This window comes from Arachis hypogaea, chromosome 11 (genome assembly GCF_003086295.3).
Source record: "Arachis hypogaea cultivar Tifrunner chromosome 11, arahy.Tifrunner.gnm2.J5K5, whole genome shotgun sequence".
Classification (NCBI taxonomy): Eukaryota; Viridiplantae; Streptophyta; class Magnoliopsida; order Fabales; family Fabaceae; genus Arachis; species Arachis hypogaea.
The window spans coordinates 137212130-137228320 of NC_092046.1; the positions used below are offsets into that span (position 1 = coordinate 137212130).

A 16191-nucleotide genomic window follows, 5' to 3' on the forward strand; every position below is an offset into this window, starting at 1 on the left:
CTTATATATATTGCTTCATTTAATTTCAGCATGTATATGTGCTCTCTATCGTTTTTTTAATATATAGAAGGCAATTTCGTTTGATTATTCAAGCTCTGTTAGGAGGATTGCTTCTTCATGAATCATGGAATCAAACGTCATCGTTGCATTTATAAAAAAAGTATCTAGCTGTATCTAAATCAAAATAGAAAGCAATCCAACCCTAAGTAGGGTCGCATAACTTGTTCCATTAATAAGAAAAGGACAGCTACTACTATTTTGGGGAGTGACATCCAATTTTCTATTCCACCAATTGTCCTTTAGTTTAATTTGTATTTTAATGTATGATTATAGTGAGGTGCTTTGACCCCACTCACGTCGTTAATATCATAACTGAGTTGACACAATTTCTACAGTCCTTCTCCTATTGGCCGTTGAGCAGTAATTAATTTCGGACCCAATATTATAAGAACCGAGTATTGACGATAATATAACTCCCAAGTCCTAACGTGGGATTAGCGATGTGCGAATTGCAGACCACACACTTAACTAAGGGTTATCTGTGGTCAAATCATAATAATTGAGCTCCTAGCTTTAACATTTGTAATATACAAAAATGGTTAATATTAATTTAAATATAAAGTAAAAATAAAAACTATTAATCACTTAAAAAGTTAAAAGTTAAACCTCTATGCATGCCAATTGCCATTGTGGTTGGTTAGTGGTTACCCTAACCAAAAAGTTTTGGGACCACTTCCTAACCATTAGTGTAAGGAGATATTGCCACGTGGACCATTGCCCCAAAAGAGACACGGTTCTGAACGCGGGTACGCCGTCGCTAACTAATCCCCCGTTCAGCTTCAGGTTATATACCCTTTGCATTCTTACTTTTCACGCTCCCTAATTAGCGCGTGAATCCAATACTTTCCAGCAACAACCACACCCAACACACAACCAATGAACCAAGTAAAAGTAGCCGTTGCCTGCCTACTGTCCACGTGGCACCTTACCGACACACTGTTGGTGTTGGAGTCCTCGCTCGAAGCTGAGAGCCAGCTTAGCTTATTATTCATTTATTCAAGTTCTAATTTTATTCGCATATTTTTATTATTATTGGTTATTGATAATTTGATATCAAATCTAATATGGAAATATTGGTCATTTTCAGATAATCACGCATCACTTTGTATTAAGCTAGTGTACACTATGGTAGCAACCAAAAGGAGCAGAGATTATTGTTATGTTCACCAACGTTGTTGTCTTCCTTCTCTCTCTTCTTCCTCATTTCCCTTTCTATGCAAACCAATCTCATCACACACACACACACACTCTCTCTCTATCTGCGTCTAACTGAAGGCTTCTGTTTTGTGTGTAACCTGGGAAAGTGCCATCTCTGAACGTGGCGTGTCTTCTACGAAGATTTCACTGCAAAACTCTACACGAATCTACTTCCCTTCGTTCTCATTCCAAGATATCCTAACACCCTTTTATTCAACTTTGGATCTTCAGCTTTTCCAGGTAACACCCCTCTTTTCCCCGCCTTCGTTTCTTTTAGTCATATCCCATACCTTAGAATGCAATTTCAAGCGATTTGATGTGATTCCGGGTATTGGTGCATTTTTAAACAAAAAAGGGAACTTTCTTTTTGTGTCTGTTTTGGCCACAGCCATGTTGAATTTGTTTTTTCAGGCAATCTGATAACAGAAAGCGGTAAACAGAATTAAAAAAATAGTATTCATGTAACCTTATGTTTTATGGAAAAAGCATGATCTTCTGGTATTTCCACTGAGAAATTGGTTTAGATTAGTTGTGTGTTGAAACCAACTTTATACATTTCTCTAAAACTTGTCTACAGGAAGAGGTGCATCAACTCTAGAGAGGAAAGAAGATGGCTACACTTTCTGATATTGCGCTAGCAGCTGCCATAAACATTTTGAGTGCATTTATTTTCTTTGTTGCCTTTGCTATTCTGAGGCTTCAACCTTTTAATGATCGAGTATACTTCCCAAAATGGTATCTGAAGGGGTTAAGAACAGATCCCGTACACGGAGGAACTTTAATGCGCAAGTTCGTCAATTTAGATTGGAAATCATACGTTAGGTTCTTGAATTGGATGCCAGCTGCAATTAGAATGCCAGAATTGGAGCTCATTGATCATGCTGGATTGGACTCTGTTGTTTACTTGCGGATATACTTGATAGGGTATGAACAATGAGAGAACTATGAATAATTGAATATCACATGTATCAGAAAAAGGAGGATATGATCTTGATGTTCTCTGCTTTTGTTGTGCAGGCTTAAAATCTTTGTTCCAATAGCATTCTTGGCATGGGCAGTTCTGGTTCCTGTGAATTGGACAAGTGACGGGCTAGCAAATTCGAAGCTAAAAAACTTAACTTCTAGTGACATTGACAGAATCTCAATTTCAAATGTCCAAAGCGGATCTCAAAGGTTTCAAAGTTGCTTCCTTTCCATTCAGTTTATTGATTTGCTGCTGCTTCTTGATGTTCATTAAATTCTTTTCAAATTCAAGACTAACTCCATGCCAACATGTTTTCCTGCCTGTTTGGGCTAGTATTTATTGACTAGGCTCAACCTTAATTACTGGGAAAAGCTAAATTGCTTTACATGAATATATATGCTCTAGATATTGTTATCACATATTCAGTAAATTGCATTGAATCTTGTGTTTTACTAAAGCTTTTGTTCTCTATTTCAGGTTTTGGGCACACATAGTAATTGCTTATGCATTTACCTTCTTGACATGCTTTGTTTTGCTAAAGGAGTATGAAAAAGTTGCCGCAATGAGACTGCATTTTCTTGCATCCGAAAAACGTCGTGCCGATCAATTCACGGTAAAATTTTTCACTCTCTATTTTTAGGTATGAATTTTCTGTTCAAATTAAGCAGCCTTATACTTATTTGTTTGGTGGAAATGCAGTTTTAGGCCAAATTATCTAATTTTATCCTTGAGATACTTGAGGTACTCAATTGTGCATATTTTGCTCACACGAGATATTTATGTTTAGGTGCTTGTCCGAAATATTCCGCCAGATCCTGATGAATCTGTTGGTGAGCTTGTGGAGCACTTTTTTCTAGTTAATCATCCAGATACCTATCTCACTCACCAGGTTGGTTCCTACCGTGTTCACTGCATTGTCAGAATGTTGAATTCATTAATCATCTTGCTGATTCTGACCTCAACAATTTAAGAATCACTTGCTGGTTTCTGCTTTTAAATATTCCATTTATGCTGCACTTTGACATTCATTTATTGTTTTTTATATTCGGAAATGTTGTATGTGAAAGGTGGAGAGCATTATTAACTCGATATATCATATCAAATTATTTTTTCTGCTTTCACTTGAGCCTTTCAGAGGGAAACAATAGTATGTGCTAACCTATTTATTGTGGCTTCTATGCAGGTTGTTTACAATGCCAACACGCTAGCAAAGTTGGTTAAGAAGAAGAAGAAGTTGCAGAATTGGCTTGTTTATTATCAAAATAAACTTGAAAGAACTTCACAAAGGCCTGAAATTAAGGTATTTAAGTTTAATTTAGAATCCCTTCAAAATTGTCATAACCACCATCAGATTTATCACAATCTCTTCTTCTTGCATGCTTTTACCAGACTGGTTTCCTTGGCCTTTGTGGAGCAAAAGTGGATGCTATTGATCATCACAATGCTGAAATTGATAGGCTTTCAAAAGAAGTAAGTATTATGATTATGATGCTTTTAAGATTTTTTTTTTCACTTGTGTAACTGCTTCATGACTGGTTTCCTTGCTTATTGTTGCCATGGATTATATTCTGATTGTTCACTTAATAGTCTTCGCAAATTAAATTTTGGAACCTTAACAGATGCTGAAGGAAATTGTCTGACACAAAATCTCAGTCTTAGGATGGTATCCCTAGAAATTATGGACCTTATGTTGGGTCATTTCATGATGGTTTCAATGATCCAACTTTATCACCTTTTGTAGATAGCTTTGGAGAGGGATAAGGTCACTAATGACCCCAAATCTACCATGCCTGCTGCGTTTGTCTCATTTAAATCTCGGTGGGGTGCGGCAGTTTGTGCACAAACTCAACAAACCAGAAACCCAACAAGTTGGTTGACCGAGTGGGCTCCAGAACCACGGGATGTCTATTGGTCAAACTTGGCAATTCCATACGTTTCTCTCACTATCAGGAGGCTAATCATGGCTGTTGCATTCTTTTTTCTCACTTTCTTTTTTATGATTCCCATTGCATTTGTACAAACTCTAGCAAGTCTTGATGGAATTCGGAAATCAGCACCGTGGCTGGAGCCGATCATTAGTGTGTAAGTCTAATCTTCTAGAAAACCTCTGAATATACAATGCCTTACACATGCTTGAGTACTTATTTGGACATACTTTATTGTGCAGCCCTTTTATTAAATCATTCATACAAGGTTTTCTACCTGGTATTGCATTGAAGCTGTTTCTCATCTTTTTGCCAACAATATTGATGATCATGGCAAAATTTGAAGGATTTGGATCAATATCATCACTAGAGAGGAGAGCAGCTGCTAGATATTATATCTTCAATTTTGTAAATATATTTCTGGGGAACTTACTTACTGGAACAGCATTTCAACAGCTGGACACCTTCCTTCATCAGTCAGCCAATGAGTAAGTTGTTGACCATAGAATTAACTGCTTTTCTCTCTTGTTTGTAATCAGTGTTAAAATTGTTTTGTGTTTTGTGGTAAGCTTGTATGTGTGATCTAATTGGTAGATTACTTCATATGAATTGAGTAGAAAGAAAATCTTACCTTTAGAGATGCTTTAACCATTTAAGAACCATTCTTTTCAAAGTTAAATTTGGATGCATATATTGTTCAAAGTGTGATTTCCCTCTCTTCTTTTCTTTCTTGTCAGATATCCTATAACAATTGGCACTGCAATTCCCTTAAAAGCAAGTTTCTTCATTAGTTACATAATGGTTGATGGATGGGCTGGGATAGCTGCAGAGGTTTTGATGTTGAAACCACTTATCATATATCATTTAAAAAATTTCTTCCTGGTGAAGACAGAAAAGGACAGGGAAGAGGCCATGGATGCTGGAAGTATTGGTTTCAACACTGGAGAGCCTCGTATACAACTGTACTTTTTGTTGGGCCTAGTCTATGCTCCAGTGACCCCTACTGTTCTTCCTTTCATAATAGTTTTCTTTGGTCTGGCCTATGTTGTGTTCCGTCATCAGGTACCGGCTTGTGTACCATTTCAAGGTTGACTTTAATAGTCCTTGTGATTTGTTCTCATATATTACTCCTACCACTTGATTGCAGATAATTAATGTTTATAATCAAGAGTATGAGAGTGGCGCAGCATTCTGGCCTGATGTCCATGTTCGAATCGTGATTGCATTGATAATCTCACAGATAGTTCTAATGGGACTTCTGACCACCAAAAAGGCTGCTCAATCAACTCCCTTTCTCATTGCACTGCCAATATTGACCATATGGTTCCATAGATACTGCAAAGGCCGTTTCGAATCTGCATTTGTTAAATATCCCTTACAGGCATGTCTTAATTGTTTTCATGGTTAAGAATAAATCAATTATTGCTGACTGATTTGTTAGATATTATCCTAAAATTGAGATGTAAATGTCAAAAGGTGAATCATTGAACCATAATATCATTTGCCTTTTGTGAACTTTTTACACTGACACAGGAAGCAATGATGAAAGACACATTAGAACGAGCAACAGAACCAAACCTAAACCTGAAAGCATACCTCCAGAATGCATATGTTCATCCGGTTTTCAAGGCAAGCCTTGACGAGGATGACGACGAAGATGGAGACAGTCAGAAATGGGAAACTGAGAGTGTTCCTGTGCCGACAAAACGCCAATCTCGAAGGGGTACACCTGTGCCTAGCAAAATTAGTGTTAGTGGTGCATCCTCTCCCTCTCTGCCTGAACGCCAGTCTAGAAGGAGCACACCTGTGCCCAGCAAAATTAGTGTTAGTGGGGCATCATCTCCCTCTCTGCCTGATTCCTCATTTCGCAGCCCTCCAGAGCCTTAAAGCAAATCATGACATGGACTAAGTAGGAATCACATCTCATCAATGTACATTTGAGGTTTCCAACAATCATTGGTGTTGCTGAATGCTGACCAGAGAGACTAGAAGAATGGATGTGCAAATATACGATGAGGACATGTTTGCACGCATGCAGCATAGGCTGAATTGTTGAGTGACAATGCAACATTCTTTGTAAGCAGCATAGTTTTGGGATGAAAAGTGACTGCATGCTGTACGGCCGAGAGTTTCTTGCTTGATGGTTTTAGATTCTTTTCTTGTTGATAAACATGCTTTATCATCTTCAATTGCATAAATAATAACGTTGTTCCAAGGGGAGACTGTATATTGTAAATTATCCTATACAAATATTTATTGTATTTTTTCATGTTTGTTTTTTCCTCAGATTGAGCTCCGTTTTTATCTGAAAGACGTCCATTCCTTCCCTTGAGTACATTCTCGGATAACAGACAACCTTCAAATTGCGTACCAATCAAAAGGTTACTCATTATTATAAATAATTTTCTTGTATTTTCGTTATAAAAGAGTTTTACATAAATAACCAATCATATATTATCATAAATTTTTATGATTTGTAGTCATTAATTAGTCATCATTAATATTTTTTAATGGTATAAAATTATACACTCTTTTTTTTTATGGTTAAATATTGATTAGATTTTAATGAAAGTATTGTCGTGAGACTTTCTCATTTTTAATTTATTACTTAAAAGTTATTTAAACATATAATAACTTGATGATTATATACAATTTTTTATTTATACCAATATATAATAGGGATACACAGGTTTAGTGTCCAATTCTTTCTTCCTCTTTTGCCTTGTTTCTTTTTTATTAAAAATTTAGTTTACCCAAGATAGAATTTAAAAATTGAACCACTCCTAATAGAGAAGACTGACACTACGTACTCAAGATACATGATATTTTAAAATTAAATTTATTAATTATATTTTTATCTTTAATTTTTTATGATATTTTTTAAAAATTATTAAAATATAAATAATTAATATAAATAACGTTATACTATAATCATAATAATGATGTAAATAAAATTACGTCAACAAAATATTAATTATTTACTATTTTTTATAAGTATTTTTTATACATAATAGCCCATAATATAATAGTATATAAGTGATCAATATATCTATATCAATATCAATATATAATGGGGATACACAGGTTTAGTGTCCAATTCTTTCTTCCTCTTTTGTTCCTATTTCTTTTTTATTAAAAATTTGGTTTACCCACGATATAATTTAAAAACTGAACCACTCCTAGTAGAGAAGACTGACACTACGTACTCAAGATACATGATATTTTAAAATTAAATTTATTAATTATATTTTTATCTTTAATTTTTCATGATATTTTTTAAAAATTATTAAAATATAAATAATTAATATAAATAACAAAATAAAAAATAAAATATAAATAAAATATCTATATCTATATCAATATATCAATATATAATGGGATACACAGGTTTAGTGTCCAATTCTTTCTTCCTCTTTTGCCCCTATTTCTTTTTTATTAAAAATTTGGTTTACCCACGATAGAATTTAAAAACTGAACCACTCCTAGTAAAGAAGACTGACACTACGTACTCAAGATACATGATATTTTAAAATTAAATTTATTAATTATATTTTTATCTTTAATTTTTCATGATATTTTTTAAAAATTATTAAAATATAAATAATTAATATAAATAACAAAATAAAAAATAAAATATAAATAAAATAGCCCATAATAAAAATAAAATTACGTCAACAAAATATTAATTATTTACTATTTTTTATAAGTATTTTTTATACATAATAGCCTATAATATAATAGTATATAAGTGATCAATATATCATTATAGTACAATAACTGATAGTATATAAAATATATTTATTTTATTAATAGTTATTTCAATGGGACAATAGTATTTAAAGAATAAAGAAAAATAAATCATTATTAACTAAAGTCATTGGAATAATTAAATCTACAACATATGGTTTACATATTTTTTATGTCCAATATTTATTTTTTTAAAAAAATTACGCATAAAAGTGTACTCATTAATCAAATTTATACTAATACAATATATAATGGACTATACCAATATATAATGGGAATAAGAAAATTTGGTATTCAATTTTTTCTTACTATTTTACCCCCTTTTTTTTTTTTTGTTAAACATTGAATTCAATATAACAAACGTTTTACTACGGTCCTCCATGTTTATTATTTTTTTAATCAAGGAAAGAATTTACCCCACTACAGAGTAACAAACTGATTCACCATCAACCCACGATGTATTTTAAAAATGAAAAAAAAAAAAAAACTACTACTACTACTACTACGTACTCATTTTAAAAACTCACTTTCAATAAAAACTGTTCTACCTTCAATCATACTTAACAGAATTAAAATATTAAATTACTCCTTCCATTTCAATCTTGGTCTCACAAAAGTTTTTCTTCTCTGCATATCATTGTTATATTTCTGACAAATAAAAATAGAAACTTCGCGAAATCAACAGCCACGTCAACGTCGACCCACTTGCACAGATTATGCTAGGCGAAGAAGACAAAACATGACCGAAGAACAAAGACAATAATATCTAGCTAGAAGTGGTGCAAGTTATCAGGAGATGATTCGCCAAGAAAAACAAATTGTCATACCAACTGATACAACTCCAATTCCAAACACTGGTGGAGGTACCCGATTAACTACAAACACAGGGGTAGACTACAATTAGACAAATGGCCAGACCACCTATCATCAATTTCCTACAGGTAACACGATAACTAAATTTAAATTTCTTTGTTATGAATTGAGTTAGATCTTAATAATTATATTTTACTTCTCAAAAATACAGGAATGGAAGCACACGACAATAGAACTGCCACAGATAACAGAAATCAAAATAACATACACAAAATTAAACAAATTAATATTACTATACATGGTTTAGTATCCAAAATATATATCACGAAATTATACATATATTGCAGTGTCTTTCTTAATCAAACAACACATTAATCATATATCAAATTATAAAGTTAACATTAAAAATTTGGTATCCAACTTTTTCAGACATCATTCATTCTTAAAAATAATTTTAAAAAAGATTAAAAAAGAATAAAAAATAATGTCATATAAGACTAACGACAAAAACAAAAAGTACTCTTATGTTAAAGTTTATGATAATGATTTCATAATCAATAATAAAATTTATATATTAAAGTAATGAATCAATATAACATTAAATTTTTTAACAATACGTTAATTTAATTTTTTTAAATTCTTTATGTTCTCATATTTTAGAGCTTTGGTAATGATATATATTTCTAAAAAATTAAAAATAAAATTAGGATATATCTTACTTACATACAAATATAACGGTTAAAAAAATTACAAGAGCTATCTATACCAATATATAATGGAAATACAAATGTTTAGTATTCCATTCTTTTTTTTCTCTTATGTCCTTTTTTTTTATTAAAAAATGGGTTTATGCACGACGAAATTTAGAAACTGAACCACTTCTAATAAAGAATACTGACACTACGTACTCCGAATACATGATATTTTAAAATTAAATTTATTAATTATATTTTTATCTTTAATTTTTCATGATATTTTTTAAAAATTATTAAAATATAAATAATTAATATAAATAACGTTATACTATAATCATAATAATGATGTAAATAAAATTACGTCAATAAAATATTAATTATTTTTTATTTTTTATTCGTATTTTTCATACATAATAGCTCATAATACAATAGTATATAACTGATCAATATATCATTATAGTGCAATAACTGATAGTATATAAAATATAATTATTATTTTATTAACAGTTATTTCAATGGGACAATAGTATTTAAATTATAAATAAAAATAAATCATTAACTAAAGTCATTGGAATAATTAAATCTACAACACATGGTTTACATATTTTTGATGTCCAATATTTATTTTTTTAAAAAATTACATATAAAAGTGTACTCATTAATCAAATCTGTACCAATATATAATATAATGAACTATACATAACGGTTAAAAAAATTACAAGAGATATTATTTTTTATCCCCTGTAATTAAAAAGGTACTGCATAAATAAAGATTAATTCCTTTTATTATCAACGTAAACACAAAAAAAACAAATTAAAATATCTCAAACATTAATGGACGAGATTCAAGCCTTAAAAAAAACACTATAAAAAATATAATAGAAGCATAGAAAAAACTATTTGTATTATAATAAAGAAATATAGATCAATTCTAAAATAATTAAAGTTACCGATATTTTGTTTCACGCAATCAAAGTTAACTAATATTATGATAACTAATTATTCTCTTATGAGTTTAATTTATGCTTATTTTCTATATTGCTCTTTAAAAATATAGGTACGGAAATACATGGTAACGGAGCTGGTCCAAGTAATAGATCCCCTGGTTAGTATCTTTATATGCTTTAAACATGTAAACACATCGATATAATTTATTTTGTCTGCACATTAAATCTTCTTATTGTAGAATATTAACAAAATTAACCAACTTAATGTACACGCTTTATTTTATTGCTAAGCGCTAATTTTTTATTTTTTCATAAAAGTATATAACATATAAAATTTGTAATTTATTTAAATATAAGTATACGTTCGAGACACCATTGCTACTACTAATTCAATTTCTCAACCAATTACTTCTTATGAACCAACTACAAATAATACTGTAAGCCATGCAAATATGAATGCTGAGTACTCTATTTGTAATATTTTATCACCATCATATGATAATCATTTAAAATATTTATTATATTGAATAAATATAAAATTTTATTAATATACATTACTATATAAAATGTGTTTAGTTAAACTTATTATATTATTATTATGCTTATTAGTTATCATAATAACAAATAAATTTTTGTTGTGTTTATTATCTGTATTAATCTTTAAATTATGCTTACTATATATTGTAAACAAAATTCTGAATTTAATAAAAAAATTTAAAATAAATACTTAACAAATAAAACATTTAAAATAGTTGATACATTCATAAAACTAATAATAATAATAAGAATAACTTTATAATAAAATTTTCGTAATAGCATATATCTTTTAAAGAGAAAAACTGAACAAAAAAAAATTTAAACACAAAAGCAACAATTAACAGATACTACAAAAATATTGATGTCCTATTTCATGTATTTAAAAATAAACGGTACAAATTATATGGGTCCTTTTTATTATAAGGCTATTAACAAATTAAGCATTTAATAACTGGTGAAATTTACTAATGGTACAATGTGTTCTAATTTCTTAAACTAAAAAAAACTAAATATTATATTAAAAGTTATATTAAAAGTACAGTTACAAGTCAATAGGTAACTAAATAATGTAAACCTCAAATTAAAAACATAGATAACGGTGTTTACATTCTTATGAGTTACATGAAAATTTTTTAATGAATCACTAATTTAAGTACTAACAAAAAAAATGCTACTACAACGGTCACTAATAGCAAAAATCATGAGATACATAATATCATTTAGTGATGGAAAATAAATTTTAACATCGTTACAGTAACTAGGGAATAAACTTTTGATGATAACAAGATTATCAAATTAAAATTTAATAATGTAAAAAATATGTGAGCCTTTTTACAATATCAACATTGGAATAGATAGTTTTGTTCACTAATTTCAACAACTAACGACTAAAATTTTTAACAGATAAATTGAAATCAAGAGAGCTCATCAGCAAATTCAAAAAGATAAGCAAAAGGAACTGAAACCTCTACTTTACCCAACAGGTATGCACCAATTACGATTTACATAAATTATAAAAATTAATAAACATACATCCTTAAAATATATCATTATTGGTTTTTTTAAAAATTATAGTTTGCAATGTTTATATTTACTTTGAAAAAATTCCAAAATTTGATTTCTTTAAATGTTCCTATCAATTTTATAATTTTAGCAATAAAATTATAAAAATTAAAATTTTAAAACCAATAAAAGGTAGAGGTATGTCTTATTTCGGATGTATCATTACTTAATTCTAAAGTTATATATAAAACATTATTGAAATATATTGTGATAGATATATGTAATAAATTACAGGAAATAAGATTCCAATTATTATGGAGTACATGGAAGGATGAGCAATCAATTGCATCAATGAGACCAATCGACAATAAAGTAAGAATTACAGCATTATTGACAGGGACAACTGCATTGATGATACATATTTTTGTTTTAGTGTTATTGATCAAACGTGAAATTGACTCAGGTTCATCCAATCAAAATTTATTCTATTGGTTAGGGAGGTACAGTTAAAGCAGACAAAACTCAATTATGGAAGATGGTAAAAAGAGAAATATTTTATCAAAAAAATAAAAGATAATGCAATAAACTTTTATTACATAATAAATATTTTCGTCTATTTCGTCATATATACCAATTATGTTAAACCTTTAACTCTTTTTTTTCAACCATGAACTTAGAAGAATACAACTAACTCATTTCGATATAGAACAATATCATTGGAGGTAATTGTTATTAAAAAAAAAGATGTAATATAATTTAATTTATATTTTGTCAATGATAAACAAAGATTAATGTCATTTCTTTTGACCTTTCAAAAAGTTTAATGCAAAACAAGATATCACAATTCTACAGGTATTAATTGAATTCTTCTCTCTAATAAACAATCAATTTAATTGAATAAACCTGAAGTGTTTATATGGTTTTTTATGGTAAACAAAATCTGACAGTTTTTTCAAGATGCAAGAAGTTATTGATAAGGAGATGTATGATGAATTACGAAGAATTTTTTCCAGGTACAAACGCTTTATATTCTCCTAATTTTTTCATTAATACTCTTATATGGTTGATATTTAAAAATGAAATTTACAAGCATATTCATTTCTTCTGTCCTTCTACTATTTGTAGGAAAATGAAGGCCTCTTCAGATTCAGAATCATATTTTGGCCTACAACTCAAAAAAAATTATTTTTATCATATTTTGTTTCATTATTTTTTAAAAAAATTTTATTTTTATTTTTATTATTTTTACCATTCTCCATACACATATTTATTATTATTTTTTTAATTAAGTGAAATAAAGACAGAGAGAGGGTACTACATGTACTCCATAGAACAAAGAAAAAGACAACGTAGGTAGAAGTTATGTGTAGAATAAAAAAGTAACTGTACAAAGAACAAAAAAAAATTAACTAATAATTACATTTTTGACCAAATTTTAAGACGAAAATTATATTAAACACTATTTATCAATAAGATTAAGATAGAAAAGTGAAAATTAGACACTAAACTCTCCTATTTCTTTTATATATTGTTATAGATATTTAATTTAAAGTACATTAAGATATTATAATAATATCTGTAACAATATTATTTTGGACAATTATGAAAGGTTTATCGAATCAAAACTTAAGAAAAAATAAATTATTATTAATTAAATAAATATACAGTATTCTTACCTATATTTGGATCATTCGGTCTATTACTTGGACCAACTTTACTGTTATTATTAGTATTATTAGTATCTGAATATTTAGAAAATTTGTTATTAGCATGAAAATATATTGTGAAAGATAATTCATATTAAATGATATACTAACTACATAAATTTATCAATGGGATGTATAACTTAACTGGCACGCCTTCTGGCGAGGTATTGCTGCCTCTGTTATTTGCTCATGTTTTGTTTTTGTCGCCTGGCATAGTCTTATCAAGTCGGTAGACCACTTCCATTGATATCCTGTCAAAGGTAATTAATCAAAACAAACATATAAACATAGTTTTACACTTTTATTTAATGACAAAAAATAAATTATATTAGATGAAGTGAGAAAGATGCATGAAAAGATGGATGATAAATGAAGGAAGTTTTTCTGGTAACAGCAACGTGAAGTGAGAGAGAATAAGGGAAGAAAGAGATAATTATTATAGAAGTTACGTGGATTTATAAAATAAAAAAGAACATGAATGAAGATGACGTAGTGAGAGTATTGTAACGCGAAATAACTGACGTGGGGTAGGTTATTAAAAAGGATAAAAATGGAAAAAAAAAGTTTTGGACACCAAAACAGGTTTTGCCATTATATATTGTTATAAATTGAGAGAACGTGAATGAAGATGACATAGTGAGAATATTGTAATACGGAATAACTGACGTGGGGTAGGTTATTAAAAAGGATAAAAATGGGAAAAAAACTTTTGGACACCAAAACAGGTTTTGCCATTATATATACTAGCGGCTTAACAGGCACTACCGTGCCTGTTCAGCCGCTTTTTTTATGGGATTTAAAGTTAATTATTTTAATAAATTTTTAAATTTTAAATTCGAATAACATAAAAATAATAATATAGAATAATCAATGATAATATAAAAATGTTCAAATTAAAATAATCATATATTAGCTATCTATAAACAATAACAATATGAAAATGATTTAATTATAATGAACACATACATCACCTATCTACAAATCTACAAATAACATAATTCATAAAATAATTATTACAATATTATTTTATCTTCTTCTATCTAACTCAAAGTCATAAAAATAAATAGAAAAATACGGTTGTTTACAAAAAATGAGCCATATTTAAAAGTCACTTTTTTTTCTTTGTTTAGGGACCTTTTTTTTTTTAAGTGGTAAACCAAAGTACGGATCTGTATTTGAAGAATCTTTCTTGTGCCTACAAAAAGTATAAAGAAGATAAATAATTATGTCTTTTTTTTGGTGATTATATATCAAACTATAAGTAAAAACGTTAAGATAAATCTAAAGTAATTTCTGAATTTGTACCGAGAAAAAATCTTTAGCAATTCCTCATACATCTCCTTATCAATAAATTCTTGAGCCTTGAAGAACTACAAAATTTAGAAATCAATAAAATATACCATATGCCAATACAAATTTCTTCATATTTGAACGAAAAGTTAACAATAAAAAATATAAAACCTGCAAAATTGAAATTTCTTGTTTGAGGTTGGATTTCCTACACATGCACAACAAAAGAAGCTATTAAACCCTCTGTAGAGCATTTAAATCTATAAGTATCCGATATTACATCTGTTTTGTGCGATTTCTTAATCTAATGATAGGTACCTGCAATATTGTTCTTTACTAACATCAGTTGGTTCCGCTCCTATGAGTTTGTTGCTGGAAAAAGAAAAATATTTAATTTATTATCAGTAGTTTAAAATTATTTTTTAAGTAGTTTAAAATTATTTTTTATAACTTTATTCAACATGAGAAACATAATCTTCGTTACAATCTCAGAGTAACTTTTTAATATTTTAGGCATATACTTTTTTCCTTCATTTTTTATTAGTAAAAGAAGAACATAGAAGGGGATAGATAATAGGCATATCAATAACATTCTGATGAACTTGATTGTGTTACCTTGTATGTTGTTGGAGCAGTATTTCCTTTTTTATCATCTTCCAGAATTGGGTCTTGTCTGTTTTAACCGTTCCTCCCCAAACAATAGAATAAATTTGAAGGGAATGAACCTATTAGATAACATATGATTATGATTACTAACATAGAAATAGAAGTATGTATATTGAATACAATTTTGACAGTAATTAATTTAAAAAATTACTTTATTGTCTATTGGTTTGATTGATGCAATTGCTTGCTCATCTTTCCATGCATTCCAGAGATTTTGGAATCCTTCTTCCTGTAATTGATATTTGTTAATATATTTCTAGTATATATATAGTATGTCTTAGTTAATGATAATTAGTACGTACCTGTTGCATAAAACAAATGTTCAAGTTCGTTGTCTTTATCTCCTGGCATATATCGATGAGCTCCTTTGAAATCAAATTGTCTATTAAAAAATATAAGTCGTTAGTCCTCAATAAATTGAAGTTTGTATACAAAGATATATATATCAATGAAAAAGATTTAAAGATTAAAATTATATGTAGACTGAATTGTACCAAAAAGTAACTACACACATACTTACTAAGAACATAAATTACCTGTGGGCAAGGTAACAATATTTCTTTGAAAACTACATTTCTGGTAAATTCTCCACTTGTTCCATCTATTTTTCCTTCTCTGACTAAAATTTTTGTAGTCGACTGA

The 16191-nt window shown here is 29.0% G+C and overlaps 1 protein-coding gene across 2 annotated transcripts; it reads left to right on the top strand.

Annotated features, from left to right (window-relative positions):
* Positions 1–875: 875 nt before the first annotated feature.
* LOC112722864 (calcium permeable stress-gated cation channel 1) lies at positions 876–6432 on the top strand. 2 transcript variants are annotated; one of them, XM_025774046.3, is made up of 12 exons: positions 876–1497; positions 1835–2181; positions 2275–2430; positions 2699–2834; positions 3009–3110; positions 3405–3521; positions 3611–3691; positions 3963–4303; positions 4389–4634; positions 4884–5208; positions 5294–5527; positions 5680–6432. In XM_025774046.3, the coding sequence occupies exons 2-12, from the start codon at positions 1868–1870 to the stop codon at positions 6031–6033; spliced, it is 2406 nt and encodes an 801-aa protein (XP_025629831.1). In that variant the 5' UTR covers positions 876–1497; positions 1835–1867; the 3' UTR covers positions 6034–6432. The 2 variants fall into 2 exon arrangements, with proteins under 2 accessions (XP_025629831.1, XP_072063620.1); XM_072207519.1 differs by having other exon boundaries at positions 882–1497; positions 5294–5531; positions 5684–6432.
* Positions 6433–16191: the final 9759 nt, after the last annotated feature.